Below are 17375 nucleotides of genomic sequence, written 5' to 3'. Positions count from 1 at the left end.
CCTTCAAACATTGAACTGTCATGCCTCCTATCCCTCCTGAAACTATCATCCTCTATACTCCTCAGACCCTTTCCTGTCTTCCAAAGGAGAACTACCGGTGTAAACTGATAGCCAATGAGGCTGCCTAGGGCTTAGGCTTCTGTGATGTAACCCTTTGTGCCCCTGGAGAGAAAGTACTCAGAAGAAACAGCAAAGAGACAAATAAAAGTGCAGTGGAATGAGTATTGGGTTTGGAATTAGAAGACCTAAGCTCATATTCTACCTTTGTCACTTAATACCTGTGTGTCCTTGGGTAAATCACTTCATTTCTCTGTGCCTCAGTTTCTTCATCTCTAAAAAGATGGGGTTAGACTAGATGGCCTCTTAATATTCCCTCCAGCTCTAAATCTATGGCCGCCATGCTTCAGCTGCCTTCTCCCTCCAACCTTTTGGCCCCCTCCCATCAGTGAGCTTTTCCTGGAATCTCCATTTTGAGGGAGGGCTCAGAGAAGCCATCACTCATTCTTAGAACTTGGCCACCAGGCCCCAACATGGTTACTTCCCTCTAAGCTAGTTTTTCAACTCCCTTTTATGCATTGTCTTCTCCCTTTAGACTGTAAGCTCCTAAGGGCAAAGATTGTCTTTCTTTTAGCTTGCATTTATATTCTCAGTGCTTAGCACAGTGCCTGGCATATAGTAAATGTTTAATAAATGCTTGTTGATTTGACTTGTCCTCCAGTGGATATCTCCGTAGATACCCATTGCTGCACATAATCTGTCTGCTGACAAGGATGGCCCTGGGAAATCCCATTCTGTAAATCATATGTCCTCTCTTCAGACATAACCTCCTTTGAGTGCTCCTCCCCAGTCAGATAAGGCAGAGTGAGCAGCTACAGTTACAGCCTCTCAGGCTCGACTCACCAGCAAGGTTTATTTGAATAGCACTGTAGAGACCAGCCTACGGAGAGGAGAGATAGAATTCTGACAGCTGTAATAAGATTAGCTAAAACTCCAATACTGCTGAATTTGCACATACCACAGCTAGAAAATTATGCTTCTCATGACGTCACTATTTGTTGGGGTTTGGCAGAGACTGATGGCACCTGTAACTTCAGCATTCAGAGGTTGGTTTTGGGGGGGGGGGTCACAAGAGACCTTTGTCCTGAAAACATGAGCCTCCTTGCCCCAAAGAAAGAAGGTCCCATACTTATGCAGTACCAACTGACCCCTATGTATATGCCACAAGTTCAACCCAAATTCTTGGGAATCCCCCTTGGAAAAAAACTCAAATTTTTAAAAATTACTTATATCTTTAATGATTACATTACTCCATTTCTAAATACGTCACTTTCTCCTCTTCTTCCCAGAGACCCTCTTTTTGTAACAAAGATTAGGAAAGCTGGATGGAAGGACAGTTTTAGAAGGAGAGGGAAATGATGAGTTCAGCTTGGGATCTGCTCACCAGTTAGATATCCCCGATTCTAGCAAAGGATTGGAAAAATAAGTCTGAAGCTCAGGAGAAGGGTCAGGATTTTGGGTATGATACCTTCAATGGCTCCCTATTATCTAGGCAAAACCATAAATTCCTTAGCCTGGTAGATAAAGCCCTCCATAATCTGGCTCCCACCTAACTTTCCAGACTTATTTCATATCACTGTCCATCATGAATTTTGTGTTCCAGCCAAACTGTTCCCAAAACATGACATGCCATCATTTCCCTTCTTCATGTCTTTGCACAGGCTGTGTCCCAGGCCTGAAATGAATTCCCTCCTTATCTCTGCCTTTTACACTTTCTAGCTTTCTTCAAATCTCAGCCTAAGTGTCCTTCCTACATAAAGCCTTTCTTAATCCTTCTCTCCAAATTGCTGTCCCCTCCCTCCTGAAATAACTTTGTACTCATTTCTTTGTTGAATGTCCCCCTGTGGAATGTAAATTTCTTTAGGGCCCAAACTGTACCCCAGTCTTAGTGCTTAGTAAAAATTTATTGAATATAATTGAATTGGCAGACATGATAGTTGAAGGCATTGATTGATCGTCTATACGGAAATATTCTTTTAGCACTAGTGCCTCACATAGATTATACAACTATAGAATTTCAGAACCACTCCCAGGACAGCACCCTAGGGAGCCGGAGAGTGTAATCCCAAGTACCAGAAATCACTCAACCTGAACAAAAATGTTCCATTCAGTTCTTTTGAAAGAACCAAAGAACAAATGTAGAATGAATGTGATATACATACAATGGAATACTGTGCATTGGGAGTCCGGAGCCCTAAGTTCTTTCACTAATTCAGTTTGTGACCTTGTCTCTTCATCTGTTTCAGCCTTGTTTCCTCCTCTGTGAATTGAGTAGGTCTGACCAGATGACTTCTAAAGGCCCTTATAGGCCTGATGTTCGGTATATGAAGGGGAAAACTAGAAAGGGGGAGGTGGAGAAAGATAGCCATAGTAAACAAATCTCCCTTTCTTTAGCCCAGCCTAGTCTGGAGTACGGGCGGTAGAGAGAAGGGCTGAAGAAAGTTCCTTGCTTCATTGCCGGCCTTTGCACTGAGTCATGTGCGGGGGCTGGCGAGGGGTGCGATAGATAACGCCCTGTAAGCTGCTGCAGCCAGAAGCCAAGGAATATTTTCCCGGGGGGAGGGGGGGTTTCCCCCCAAGATTGGATATGTATGTAGTGCTGTTACTTTCGAAACCCCAGAGAAATATGTTAAATAGGTGTATTTATCACAAAATCATAAATCAAAATCATAATAATCATAAAAAATCCTAAAAAGACCTCATAGCGATGGTGCGAGGGAAGGTAACTGCGGGTTGTCAAGGTGCCCCTTCCCCCTCTGCATCCCGCCCCGTTCCCCCTACTTGTCCAGCAGGTAAGTGGAGATGCCTCCTCAAGTCAGCTCAGCGCTCCCCTTGGGTGGGCTAGCTTTCCAAAGGTGCCCTGGGAGCTATTCCCAGCTTTCCCCCCATATGGCTTGCGCCTAATTCCCAGACATTTCATAAATGCTTTCCTGGGTCCCACTTCCTGACACCGCCCGCCGCCCCCACCCCCACCGCCCTCACACAGCCGTCGGGCCATCTGCTGTCCACTATACGATGCAGTGCCGCCAGTGCTGACGCCACCCACTAGGCGCAGAGTTCCCGCTCCCTCTCCCTTTCCTCCTGTTCTTCCCTTTTCTCCCTCTCTTTCGTTTTCCTCCATCTCCCCTCCTCTGCTCACTCCTCCCCTTTTCTCCTCTCCCCTCCCCTCCTGTCCAACTCCCTCTATTCTCTCTCTCTTTTCCTCCTTTTCTCTCACCCTCATTTTCAGTTACTGACTCTCTCTTACCCTTCTTATTCTTCTATCCTTCATCGCCCCCCCCACCACCACTTCTTCCCCTGGGGATCTTCCCTCCCACCCTTCCACCGTTCCCAAGACAACCTGCAGCCAATGAGGAGCCGGAAAAGGAGGTGCAGCAGCTGCTCAGAGCCCTCACTCCCCAATCCACCTCCCCTACCACCCCCCTCCCCAACTCCACTGGCTGGCCCCGCTGCACATAAGAGGCGTGCTTCGGGGCGGGCGCGGGACGTTGTGAGGGAGTCGAACTAGCACAAGGAGGGAGAGGGAGAGTCAGAGGCGCCGAGCAGAGCAGATCTGAGCTGAGCCGAGCCGAGTAGAGCCGACCAGAGCAGAGCGGAGCGGAGCAGAGCAGAGCAGAGCAGAGCTGACAGTCTGACAGTGGACGCACCGCCAGGACAGCAGCCCGCACGAGACACAAGACTAGACGAGGAAAAGCCAGAGCCTACAAGATGTGCGGTGAGTGAGGCCGAAGCGGATAGAGCCGCGGCTCCTGCTGCCGCTACCTCCGCCCCTCCTGTCCAGTAGCCCAGTTCGGCCCGACCCAGCCGGCCCCCGCCCTAGCCCCGGACCCCGGCTGGATCGCGCCCCCGGCTCCGGAGAGCCCCGGAGCATCGGGATCCGCCGGAGGGCGGAGCTCTAACCTGTCCTAGCCTTGGGGAGAAAAGGAGCTCCGAGCCCCACAATAGAGGTGTTTCCTAGCCCTTGACAGAGGGATCTGCTCTCCTCCAAACAGAGAAGTCTGCCCATGGCCTCCGCAGAGGAGAATGCCCACCCAACCCAACAGAGGAGACCGCCCCCCAATAGAGAGGAGTACCCCCAAACCGTCATCTAAGCCCCCAGTAGAGGAGAAAGTCCACCCCTCCCAGCAATGCTCTCCCATTAGAGGAGTATGTTTACCCACCCAGCAACCCCCACCCCATAAAGGACTTTGTCAAATCCACCGACAAAGGAGACTGTTGTTACCCCCACCTCAGGAGGAGAGAATGTTCAACTCTCCCAGCAAAGGGGTTTAGTACCCTATATGTCCATTCCCGCCGAACATATAGATTTGTCTAGTTACAGCCCCCCCCAATAGAGGAGGTCCTGCCCTGCTCAGCTGAGGTCTGCCCCGTCCATAATACTTCCTTCATCTCTCAAGTTCTGTCACTAATAAAGGAGATACCCCCAGAATCGTCTCTTCCTCACACCAACCCAGGCCTGTCTCTAAGAAGGTTTTCCAACACAAATTCTCACCAAGCTTCTCATAAATAAGGAGAACCCTCTCTACTTTCCACATCCCATGACCCAGAACTGTTGAGATCTAGCAGTGATTTTCCTTTCTCCCATGCACACATATTCCTGAGCCTGGAAAAGCATAACTCACCTCTTATCCTTTATAGTGGGAGCAGTGAATGGACCTACCCTTCCCCCTAGCCTGGGAAACCCAAGGATTTTAAATTCACTATTGCCTCACCTATTCCCCACCCCCAACTCCTGAGGTGTTACTGAGCAGCCCCCTTGTGCTGTCACTTTCCTCTTCCTCTTTCTTCTCTTTTCTCCTAATCTTTTCCCCTCTATTTCTCGTTTCCTTCTAGCAGATAATGGGAGTCCCGGATACCTTTTCTATTTTAAAGCGGGGAGGCTGAGTTGGGATGAATGTTTAGAAGCTCAGTTCTTGTTATAATCTAGACTTGAAACAACCTTTTGGTTTAGCAGCTTTTCATGTTATTAACATATTGCTAAACAGAGCATGTTATTAACATATTGCTAAACAGGAAATGTGATTGGGGGGGGGGAGCTGGTTCCTTTTAATAGGGTTCTTGTGTGAGTCAAGGAGGACAGTGGTTCCCTTCAGGTGAAGGCACAGAAGTTTGCCTTCCTCAGAATTAATAGTATGGTGTCATGGAGAATGAAGGACAGAGAGAAAGAAGTTCTACTGGCTGAGCTGTGAACATGCACACATCTGTAATCCCTTTAGACTTCCTCCTGGTGTATTTGCAGCCAGTAAGACCCTCTGGAGAGTAGGAACAGGATAACTCCTGCTGGGACAAAAGGTCACTGTGTGTCTTTTTTTTTTTCTAAAGTAGTATAAAGTTACTCAAAACCAACAAAATGTGGCTAAATACCAGGTCAAACTTTTTAAATTATGAAAGGTCTCTCATTGAGACGTTTCACTGTAACTTGTGTGGGCACTGCAGTATTTACAGGAATTGGACCTAGTGAAGGAGAAAAAGACACTTTATATGGAATGGTTACACATTCCCTACTATTCATGTTAAAAATGAATTTGGATGAATAAAAATACTGATGACATTTGCTTTTAGAACTAATAAAATGTTAGGACTAGAAAGGCCCTTAAAAATCATGTTGCTACAACTCCTCTTAAGAGTAGGATATACAAAAGGAAAAAATGAGACCCAGAGAGTTTTGGGGACTTGCTCAAGGTAATACAGTTAGTTTAATGGCATTAACATACAGATCTTGTGACCAGTGCTCTTTATATGCTTTACTTTGGGGCCTTTGAGAAGCCTATGTCTCAACGGGCCAAGCTGGACTTTAAAATCCTGAGCCTTCTCAACAAAAGTTTCAGGAAGTACTTTTGTGTCATTTGTCATTTACAAAATAAACAGGACTCCTGTAGAGAAAAGCCTTTTCTTTTGTTTTGTTCCCAAAAGAGTAAAGAGGCTACTTGGTGAGTATTTACACTTGTGGAGAAGAAGAAAGGAAGCAGTTAGAGGTTGTTTCCTTACCCTAGTGATACTTCGAGGACCACCTTTCTAGACTGTATTCTTAAGAGGTTTCATAGATTTTGTAGGGAGATAAAGAGGCTTGCCAGAGATTGAACAGATAAGATTCAAACCCAGATCAGAATCCTGTGGTTTTTCCTTTATGCCATAATGTTTATCCTCCACACCCTAAAAAGTTGCTAAAAAAGCAACTCCATACCACGGCCAGAATAAGTTTCCTAAAATATTTCCTTTATCCTACCTCTCCTCCTTCTTAGAAATGTCTGACTCCTTATTGTGACAGTTAAAATTCATACTTTGTACCTAATATTTAAGGTCCTCCACTGTCTTAGCCCTACCACCACCTTTCACACCAGTAGAATGATTCTGCTACTCACCTGTCCCTTCCAATCCAACTATCCAAATCTCTTTGCCAATGCAATCCTTCTCAGAACACCATTCCTATTCTCTATATGCCTAAGTCGCACTCAATTTCTAAGGACAGGATCAAGTGTCATTACCTTTTGGAAAAACTTATCTACTTTACCTCACCTTAGTCCATTTATGTGAATAAATACAGCACTTACTGTCTATTCCACGCATATATTGCCTTACAATACTAGTCATCTTTCTGTGTATATATTTCCCACCTCCTTAAGGAGACTGCAAGTTTCTTGATAGCAGGAACAGTCTTACCTCAGAAAATGTGTTTTGTGTGCACTATAGCGCCTTGCACACAGTAGACACTTAATAAATGTTTGTTGGTTGACTAACCATATGCTAAGGACGAAGGAGATTCAAGGATTAGACAATATACCATGCCTATTATCATTGGCTTATAGTCTACACTTACAGACTTATAGTCTAGAGAGGGTTAGGAAGGCGGTATATGACATTTATATAAATAACTATAATACATGATAAGGGTAGAAGAGATTCAGGGAGGGAAAGAACATCATCAACTTTAGTGGGAGGAGAGAAAATAAAGGTCTTACCATGTTGGTTCAGAAACACTTATTTTTATCCTCCATAGTACCTTGTCCGGTAGTATTCATTCATTGATTCATTTATTTAACAATACCCACTGTGTGTAAGTGCCCTGAAAGGCAGTGGAAGATAATCATAGTGAGCATTTGTATCATGCTTTAAGGTTTTTAGCAAAGCACTTTACAAATATTATCTCATCTTCACAACAATCCTGGGAAGGAGGTGCTATTATTATCCTCCCTTTACAGATGAGAAAATTGAGGCAGACACATTAAGTGACTAGTCCAAGGTCACCCAGCTAGGAAGTATCTGGGACAGGATTTGAGCTTAAGTCTTTCTGACCCCAGCACCACACAGAAATAGAGACTATACTATACAATACTATGTGCTAAATGCATTTAAGATGTTAGAAACAAAGCCTGAAAAGCATTTTGAGGTCTGAGTGAGAGATCAGGGAAAACTTCATGGAGGATACGGTATTTGAGTTTAAAAGAAATAGGTAAGAAAGGGGAATGAGGTTCTAGGATGCCAAGCAAAAGAATTTAATTTTTTTTTTCCAGAGTAGAGGTTGAATGAAGACAATCTTAAAAAGAAAGGCAAAGAAAAGTTGTTGTTTTTTTTTTACCTATTTGAGAAGCCTGTGGGACATCCAGGTGAAGACATCCAACAAGGCAGTTAGTGATCCAGAACTGGAGCTCAGCAGAGAAATGGAGGCTGGATATATATCATCTGCATATATACGATCACTGAACCATGGGAGCAGATAAAGTAACCAAGGGAGAAGGTATAGTGAGAAAAGAGAATAGATAGAGCTAGGGGCACACCAATCTACACATAGATGGAGATCTAGCAAGAATCTGAGGAAGAATGATCAGACAAGTAGGGAGAGGACTAAGAGAATGTGGTGTCACAAAAACCTAAAGAGGACCCAGTTAGAGGCTGCTAGGTGGCGCAGTGGATAGAGCTCTGGCCTTGGAGTCAGGAGGACTTGAGTTCAAATTCAGCCTCAGACACTTGACACTAGCTCTGTGACCCTGGGCAAGTCACTTAACCCTGATTGCCTCACCAAAAAAAAAAAAAAAAAAGAGGACAGAGTTGTATTCTTTTGCTTGGTTTGGAGTAGAATTTAGTCACTAGATCTTTATGTAATCAGAATTATAGTCTCAAAGGATTGTGACCCAGTAGAAAGAAGATGAGACTAGGAATTAGAAAATGTGGATTCTTAATCTTTGTCTTGCTATTTTTCCTAGGGCAAGTTATTTTAACCCTCTGGGATTCAGTTTCCCCATCTGTAAAATACAAAAATCTGACTAAATAGTCTCTAAGGTCCCTTCTAGGACTGATACTTTATGGTTTTTATAATTCAATTCAACAAGGGTGTGCTGATAAATGTGTAGCAACCAGGTTGAGGGGAGGGAGGAGTGTACACAGACATTTAAGTTTAATGTGTATCATTAATAATTTTTTAAGCCTTAAACCATCAACAAAACCTGATTTGTTTTAGTGATTGCTGATTTCTAAGGTATAAATGCTCATGCTGAAAATTTAACAACTGGCTCTCAGTAAGCCGGTTAGAGCTGGCTCCAGCACATCCCTGAATTCAACAATTTTTAAGCATTTATTGTATGCAGAACACTATCCTAGGTGCCTGGAGAAATACTAAATTTAATAAGACATGATTCCTGCCCTCATGGAGTTTGAAACAGAGAAAAAGGATACATATCCTGCTAACATAGAACATTGTGTGATGGTTTTGAGAAAAACATAGCAAAGTACTACATGAGATCAAAAAGAGAATGTTGGTGAATGAAGATGGATGAATGAAGAAGGATCAAAGGAGACTTCATGTAATAAATCTTGAATCATGTGTAAAGTATTGTTAGGATTTCAAAAAGTAAAGAGAGGGAGGGAAGGCATGTCATACTTAGGACATCGCATGAATGAAGACTTGGAGGCAGAAAAGTGAAGGCTATATTGGGGAAAGACAATAGTCTAATTTAGTTAGAGTGTATGAAGGAGAGTAATGTGAACTAAGACTGAAAGGCTAAGTTGGTCCCAGTTTATGTGGAGGGCCTTGAATACTAAACAAAGTCATTAGAACTTGACCTAATAGGGCGTTACTGAAATTTTTGAGCAAAGGAATAGTATCACCAGATCTATGCAATATTCCAGAATAACTTTCCACTCAGTGTAAGTATTCCCTCTGCAACAGACCCATATTGACTGAAACAGTAGACTAAAGGTGGTAATTCAGTCTTGACAGGTAGATTCCAGCCCTGTTCCACCACTTCTAGTTAGAGAATTCATTTTAAGGGAGCCCATATCAATTTTGGACAGCTCCAGTTGTTAAAGACATTCTTCCTTATATTGTGCTAAATCTGTTTTCCTGTAGTTTCCCCACATTTGTCTTAGTTTTGCTCTCTAGAGCTATATAAAATATCTAATCCTTCTTCTACATGCTATTCCTTCAATATTTCAAGATAGTTATTAAGTTTTTATTTATTTAAGTTTTTAAGTTACTTAAGTTGTTGTTACTTTATTTAAGTTTCTCTTCTCCGGGTTAGGCATTCCTAGTTCCTTCAACAATTCTTTATATAAAATGATTTTGAGACTCTTTTGGATAAACTGCTTTTCCAGTGTCTCTTTTAAAATACAGCACCTAGAACTAAACAAAATCTTCCAGGTATGATCTGACCAGTATAGAATACAGTGGGACTATTATATTCTTCTTCTGAATACCATATTTCTGTTAACATAGACTAAAATCGTATTAGCTTTTTTTGGCGATCACATCAGAGTGACTCACTGAGTACCAAATTTATGGTCAGCCAATTCTCCTGTCTCTGCACTTGTGCAACTAGTTTGTTGAACCTCAGGGAGGGATTTTACATTTATCTGTTAAATTTCATCTTACTAGGTTCAGCTCATCACTATGACTTATTTGAATATTTTAAAATATTGATTCTATGGCTTAGCATATTATTTTTCATTCTCAGCTTTATGCCAGCTGCACATTTGATGAGTATGCCTCCATTCTTTTGATTAACATTAAATAGATCAGGATGATAGCCAACCCTGTAATCTGCCACTACAAAACTCTTGAAGAAATGAGAGGGTCAGTAGAAAGATTGGGGGAAAAAAAATGAACCTTGGAGAAAAACATATATATATGCTTCTTTATCCACCAGCTAAGGAAGAGGGTGGCCAGACCAGATGGTAGTAGCTATGTACATCTTCTTAGCTGTGATATAGGTAACCCAGTGGATTGTGCATGAAGCCTAGAGTCAAGAAGACCTGAGTTCAATCTGGCCTCAGACACTTACTAGCCGCGTGACCCTGTGCAAGTCATTTAACCCTGTTTGCTTCAGTTTCTCATTTGTAAAATGAACTGGACAAGGAAATGGCAAACCACTCCAGTATCTTTGCCAAGAAAACCCCAAATGGGGTTACGGAGAGTTAGACACAACTGAACAACAACAAAAACAGCAGCAGCTCTGACATAAATATATTCACTAAACAGCCTTCAAATCTACAGTTTTGTTTCACAAAACCAAACTCTAATGTTCATGTCAGTAGCAGTGAGGTCTTTTCTATCAATTTAGCATTCCCTAGGGTGTGGCAATCAGGACTTTTCCCTTGTACACAGATGGTTTAGAGTGCAATGGCACTTCTTCAGCAGTATAGAAATAACTGAGCTTAGTACCTAGTTAGCAGGAATAACTAGATAATGATGAAAAGTGAAGAGAGCAGAACCAGGAGAACATTGTACACAGCAACAGCAATATTTAACAATGATCAACTGAAAGACATAGCTACTCTAATCAATACAATGATTTGAGACAATTCCAAAGGACTCAAGAGAGAGAGAGAGAGAATGGGTGAACTCTTGAGTGCAGACTGAAGCATAATTTTTTTCACTTCATTTTTCTTGCTTTCTTATTTTTGCAACATAGCTAATATGGAAATATGTTTTACATGATTTCACATGAATAATTGATATCATATTGCTTGCCTTCTCAACCAGTGTAGGAGGGACTGTAGGGATGGAGAATTTGGAACTTGATTTTTTTTAAATGAATGTTTAAAAAATATAAAAAATAAATATAAAATGATTTTTTAAAAAGATTTTAAAAAAAAGAAAAGAAAAACTAGTTGAAATAGAAAACCATCTGATGATACCACACCCCAACTGAGCCCCTTCCTAATCCACCCCTGTGCCCTTGTGCCTGACATCCCTTCCCTGGAACTCCCCAGCATGACCCTAAGGTGTTTTCGGTACCTTAGGTACCATGGGAGCTTTCTATCATGCCATCTGCCAAATCAATATGTCTTAAAAACTTAACTTGAAGAGTATTTTGTGCTGCTTGCCTGGGTTGTCAAAATTACTATTTATGACTATATATGTGATTCTTGCTTAATCTCCCTTGTTTTTTCCAAGTCTTTCAAAGATATGAATCTGTAAGGAGATGAATAACTTGATCATTAGTTTAAGAAAGTTTAACAGAATGAATATTCTATTGTTTTTTATTGTAGGATTTGAACCAGGTCCCTCTAACTTGAGAGCCAGTGCTTTTTGTACCACTTGGTACAATTAGCTTGAAGTAACCTCCCCATATTCTCAGTATCATATTAAAGCTGGAAAAGGATCTTAAAGATGTTTGGTTGTTCAGTCATTTCAGCCATTTTCTACTCTCTGTGACCCCATTTTAGGGTTTTCTTGGCAAAAATGTGGGAGTGGTTTGCCATTTCCTTCTCCACTTCATTTTACAGATGATGAAGCTGAGGCAAATAGGGTGAAGTGACTTGCCCAGGGTCACACAGGTAGTAAGTGCCAGATTTGAACTCAGGAAGATGAGTCTTCCTGACTCCAGGCCCTGTACTCTATCCATTGTACCACCTAACTGCCCTTAAAGAAGAATAATTTAAATTAGACGCAACCTTTTCTTTTCCATTTTACTTCTTGGCTTCTTGATTTAACTCAAACATTTATCCATTTTTGGCTACTGAGAACATCAAGCTCATAGATTTTTTCATTGTCCCTGGGAATTAGGAGTTTCCTCTCTTTTTGTCCAAAAGAGATTGTTCTGTTTCTCTCTATGCTTGTATTTGTTAAAAATAAAATAAATAAACTTTTCCTGCTTATGGTTTCCTAGTCTTCAAGACATCCTTCTTGAAAACATTACTTCTTCACTGATAATAGGGAAGTCTCAGATACTACAATTTAGACATGATGAGGGACCTCATCGAATTTTAGAGCCAGAATGGGACCCTTGTAATCAAATCATTTTTGGAATTCTGTCGGTGGTTGAGTTGAAAACAGAAATGAAAAGAGTAAAATAATTTGTTGGTACTACAGTTAATGACTATACTTATTTGAACTTTTGTGAATCTTATAAGCAGTAGAAGGATACTTCCCTGATGGAAATATTAAGCTTTCTCTACCAATTCACATTCTGTCTTTATGGACATGGCGGTTGGGACCATCTGGAAGATTCTGAAGACGAACTATTCTATGCAGGGTAAAGAGTGTTTGTTTTGGAAGTAGAGCACCTGGGTTCAAATCTTGGTTCTACCATTTCTATCCTGTACAAAACTGGGTCACTTAACTTTTCTGGATTTCTTCATCTGTAGGATAAAAGGGTTGCACTGGATGTCTTTTAAGGCCCCTTCCAGCTCTAAATATATGTTCTCATACAGTCCTAGTACACATATAGTACATATATGCATATATATGTATATATACACACACACTCATACACATTAGCTGTGATTGTTTTTTAAGCTTTTCTTAATAAATTAGGTAACTATCAAGAGGAAGTCTTATGTAAACCATATGTATTTGCTAAATAAATAAACTAAATTTATTTAAGAAAACTTTAAACATCTGGAATCATCCTTGTGACTTTGTGTCTTTCTATGTGTTGGATAAAGAAGAATGTTTCTCATTAAAATCAACTTACTAATCTTATAGCTCAGAGAAAAGGCAAGTAACTCAGGATAAAATAAGAAACTGGATGACTGATTACATATAGGAATTTATATGATTTCCCTGCCCCAAATCTTAACATTGTTGTAAGTCCTTTTTTTTTTTTGGAGCAATATTAGAAAAAAAATATGCAGTAGGAATATTATAGAATTAATTCCTCAATACCAAGTACAGAAAACAAGCTGAATTATGAACCTGTGTCAGTTTTTAAGTGACACGGGCCGGGGGCGGGGGGGAGAGGCCGGCGGCGTTTCACCAAAGAATCAGACTGACTGGTCTGGTTCTGGTTGTTGTCCTTCATTCTTGAAGAGGGTCAAAATGACATCACTATGTTGGAGTCAAGGTACAAAGTGTCAGACCGGATGAACAAACCAATATGAGCTTAGAAGGCTCTACCACAGGTTGGGCATAAATAGTCCACATGAACATTTGGAGTGATGACTCTGGATTTGCACATCTCATGTTTCTTCTGAGTTACTCAAATTCTGCTTTGCTCAAAGAGCACAGCACCTTCTTTGATGCAGGCATCCCTGTTCCTTTGCCAGTCTCTCTCATGTCCCACTTCAATATCTCCCATGAGACTAACCAGTAATGTATAAATCAATAGGTCTTTTATTATAAATCATGCGCGTGTTTTTTAAACTCACAAAAAGTAAAGCAAAACCCCATAGGGCAAGGAGAAAGCAAAGTCAATAAAGAAAGAGCACAACCAGTTTCATTATGGAGGTATTAAGTGTGGTGATACTCTTTAGACCAGAACAGGAAGACAAAAGGGAGTCAATAATGTTCCTTTAGAGTTAGCCCTTGGAGTTGGCATACCTAGTTTTACCAAGTTCTCTGTTATGCCTAATTGGTGCATCATGCCTCTGTCACAATTATCTTCTTACCAGTATGCCTTGCTAAGGCCACTGGAAGTTATGGATTTTGTAGGGAGGGGGTGGGATCTCACTTTGGGGAGTATGGTTGGCTTCCAGACCAGTGCTACAGGTGGGAAGATGCTGGGTAATGAAAGATGGTAGAGGCCCTGACTGGAACAAATATCTCCTACAACCACGGTACAAAATAGTAGGATGTGGGTATTAGGCAGGAAAAGGGGACATGCCCAGTGTATACACCCTAGGTAGTACACAAGACTTTTCACTGGGATATAGGAAGAAAATATTAGAACTCCTCTTTTAAAATTTTTAATCTAAAAAAAAGAAAGAAAGAAAACAAGCTTTACTAATACTTAATGCACAGATTGCCACAGGTGCTTTCTCTTGATCTGTATTTCAGATGGTCATGTGTCATGTAAATAAAGTATTGGGTGGGAGGAAGAGTGAGAGTTTCATAATATGAATAGATAGATAGTAGCAGTGCCCTGACATTAACTTTATTGTGTTGTGTCATATGCATCAAGTTAACTGGATCTGTGTGTTATAGTGTCTAGTTTTAAGGAAACATCCTCACAACATGGACCCAACTTAGACCTTTTTCATCAGTTCCACAGTTATACATATCAGACTTTTATTAGTGATGATAAAGTTTAGTGAAAAGGTTTTCCCACAGGTTTTAATTAATTTATTTTGTTTACATTCAGGGTTATAACTGTTAAGTTTGATTTTCCTCCTACCATATTGTGTTACATTAATTATATTTTTTATCAGTTCACTAGTATCAATCCACTCCTAGATTCTATACATGAGTAGACACATACCCACATCTGAACCCTCTCCCATCCACACAAAATCGATTCTTGAATTCTGCTTTTACCGATACGCTTTCAAATCTTCCCTCCCTTAAAGAAAACAGCACCAAAAGAACAAAGCATACAATGATTAGAACATGTAAATGAAGACAGCAAAACTCAAGTTAGACACAATGGATGAATTCAGCCCCAAATTGCTGGAGTTAAAACATACATCCTTTCTTTTGACAAGTGGCAGATTAACCAAATGGAAAGTTACACATATTTTCAGTCACTATTTTAGGCAATTATATGGAGATAGAGATATACATGCATATACATATGTGTATGTATATATATGTATATGTGTGTATGTATGTGTATATATATATATACATATATATGTATTTTAATGGAACATACTCTAGTGAGAGGGAGTATAATTTATTTGGAAGTGACTGATGTGTCCAAATAAAATATATACATATTTAACTTTTCTGTCTTTCCCCCATTTTAGAGATGTAGTTTAGGAATTACTCTTCCTCTACCCCATACCCCTAACCTCTTCATTAGTTTGCATTTCATATATGGCTACCACATTCAAAGTACAATAAAGAGCTCCTTTCATCAAGATGATCTATTTTCTACTGTTCCTCTTCTCTCAAGTTTTTCACATGACACCTAGACATTTTTTGCATGATGGAACATCAAATAGACAATAATCTTTTTATTCCTTTGACAATGTAAACATTGAGTTACCAAGACTGATGGTTGGTTAGCCTGGCAAAAATTTTGACCCAGTGCTGCCTTCTTTTACAGGAAAGTTCAAAATTCCTCAGTGGTATTAAAAAAATACATATTTCCTGACAAAAATATCTTATTTTGCTATACAAGGTAATATTGGCATAATGGCCAACTCCCCTTGCATTTTTTTAAAATTCTGAATTTATCAAACATCAAATAAAATTAACATTTCTGGTTTGTTTTTGGTTTTGTTTTTTTTTTTTGATGAGGCAGTTGGGGTTAAGTGACTTGCCCAGGGTCACATAGCTAGTAACTGTTGTGTGTCTGAGGCCGGATTTGAACTCAGGTACTTCTGACTCCAGGGCCAGTTGCTCTATTCACTGCGCCCCTAGCTGCCCTTTGTTTTTTTGTTTTTTGTTTTGTTTTGTTTTGTTTCTGAAAAATGAACATTTCCATATACATAGTGGGGAAAAAACAATAAAAATAGGATTGTACAGGAAACTGTGACTCCATTTTATATAGTTTGCTTTTCTCCATAAATATATAACAAGTTCCATGTAACTTTTGAAGCTTCCTTGCTTGTTTACAATCCTTTCTTTTCTGTGCATTTTAAAAAATTTTTTTTCTTGGCTAGGCAATGGGGTTAAGTGACTTGCCCAGGGTCACACAGCTAGTAAGTGTTAAGTGTCTGAGGCTGGATTTGAACTCAAAAGACTCCAAGGCCAGAGTTCTATTGACTGCACCATGTAGCTGCCCCCTCTTCTGTGCATTTTTTAAAAATGCTTCAATGACCCTCCTTTTTTGGCTACCCTATCTGTAGCTTTCATAATTCTTCCATCCACCCTAAATGTTGCTTTTTAATATATTGCATTCTATCTACTACTTCTGCTTCTAATTGTAGTTGAGGAATGGGGTGTGTGTGTGTGTGTGTGTGTTTGTGTTTGTGTGTTCATTTTATATTGAATTGATTTCTTCCTGGCTGCTTCTAAGTGCTTCTCTTTGTTGTCAGAACTCTGGAGTTTATTCCCTACATTTCTGAATGAGTAAAATTTAGGGTTCTTCCTACTTGTTGGCAGCCTATGTGTTTTATTAATCTGCACTTTGCCCTCTGTTTTCAATACTTCCATGGAAATTTCTTATATGATATTGATGTACTTTGTTACTTAGTATTTTCCTGGAAGAACAATAATTTTTAGATTGTTTTTCTGAGCTGTGTCCTTTAGCTTCATTACCTTTGTTGAGCTCTCAATTTTTTTTCCAATTATGCTGTTGTTTAATTTGTTCTACTGCCTAGGCAATTTTTTCATCCATCTGGATCATTCTATTCCTCAGAGGATTTTATTAAGACTATTCTGCCAAACATTCCAAACTGTTTGAGTCCCATGTTTGTTCTTTTTTGTTTTTTTTTCTTAGTTGATTTTAATTCCATCTTTATAGATACCAGATCTTCCTTTATATCTCTTACTAAAACTATTAATCACTGGAGATTTTTGTAATACATTCAGTTTTAGTTTGGAGGTCTTGTGTTATTGTTGTCTTTCTTTCTGTGGTCTTCTTGCTTTCTTTTATCCTATAACATTTATTGTATGTATGTTATTATATGTGATGAACTTTTTGTTGTTGTTACACAGTTTTAGTTACTTTTTTTCTCTATTTTGCAAGGTAATTTTCCCATGTAGATTTATTGCCTTTCCCCTCTTTTTTATTATTCTTTTTCTCTACTTAGTGCACGTCGTTGTGTTGAAGTAATCTTAAAACCACTTGACGTCAAGTCTCATTTCTCTTGTCCTTTATCCTATCTCTGATAAAGAGATACCCCCTTCTCCTCACCAAGGTCAATCCTTCTACTTGTACCCATGATCTCATCTACTCCAATCTCTAGCAGATTGACGCTACAACCATCCCCCCTTTCTCTCTAATCTTCAGTATGGCCACATCTGCTAGCTCATTTCCAGATGTCTATCAACACAC

At 40.2% G+C, this 17375-nt stretch overlaps 1 protein-coding gene across 1 annotated transcript in view; it reads left to right on the top strand.

Annotated features, from left to right (window-relative positions):
* Nucleotides 1-3284: 3284 nt before the first annotated feature.
* GFPT2 (glutamine-fructose-6-phosphate transaminase 2) overlaps nucleotides 3285-17375 on the top strand; it is a 60798-nt gene continuing 46707 nt past the window's right edge. Inside the window, exon 1 of the mRNA XM_027867160.1 lies at nucleotides 3285-3772. Within this exon, the coding sequence (XP_027722961.1) occupies nucleotides 3766-3772 (7 nt within the window). The 5' untranslated portion in view covers nucleotides 3285-3765. The remainder of the gene's footprint in view (nucleotides 3773-17375) is intronic.

Source organism: Vombatus ursinus, unplaced genomic scaffold (assembly GCF_900497805.2).
Source record: "Vombatus ursinus unplaced genomic scaffold, bare-nosed wombat genome assembly UNPS02014785.1, whole genome shotgun sequence".
Classification (NCBI taxonomy): domain Eukaryota; kingdom Metazoa; phylum Chordata; class Mammalia; order Diprotodontia; family Vombatidae; genus Vombatus; species Vombatus ursinus.
This window is presented reverse-complemented; position numbering and strand designations above follow the sequence as displayed.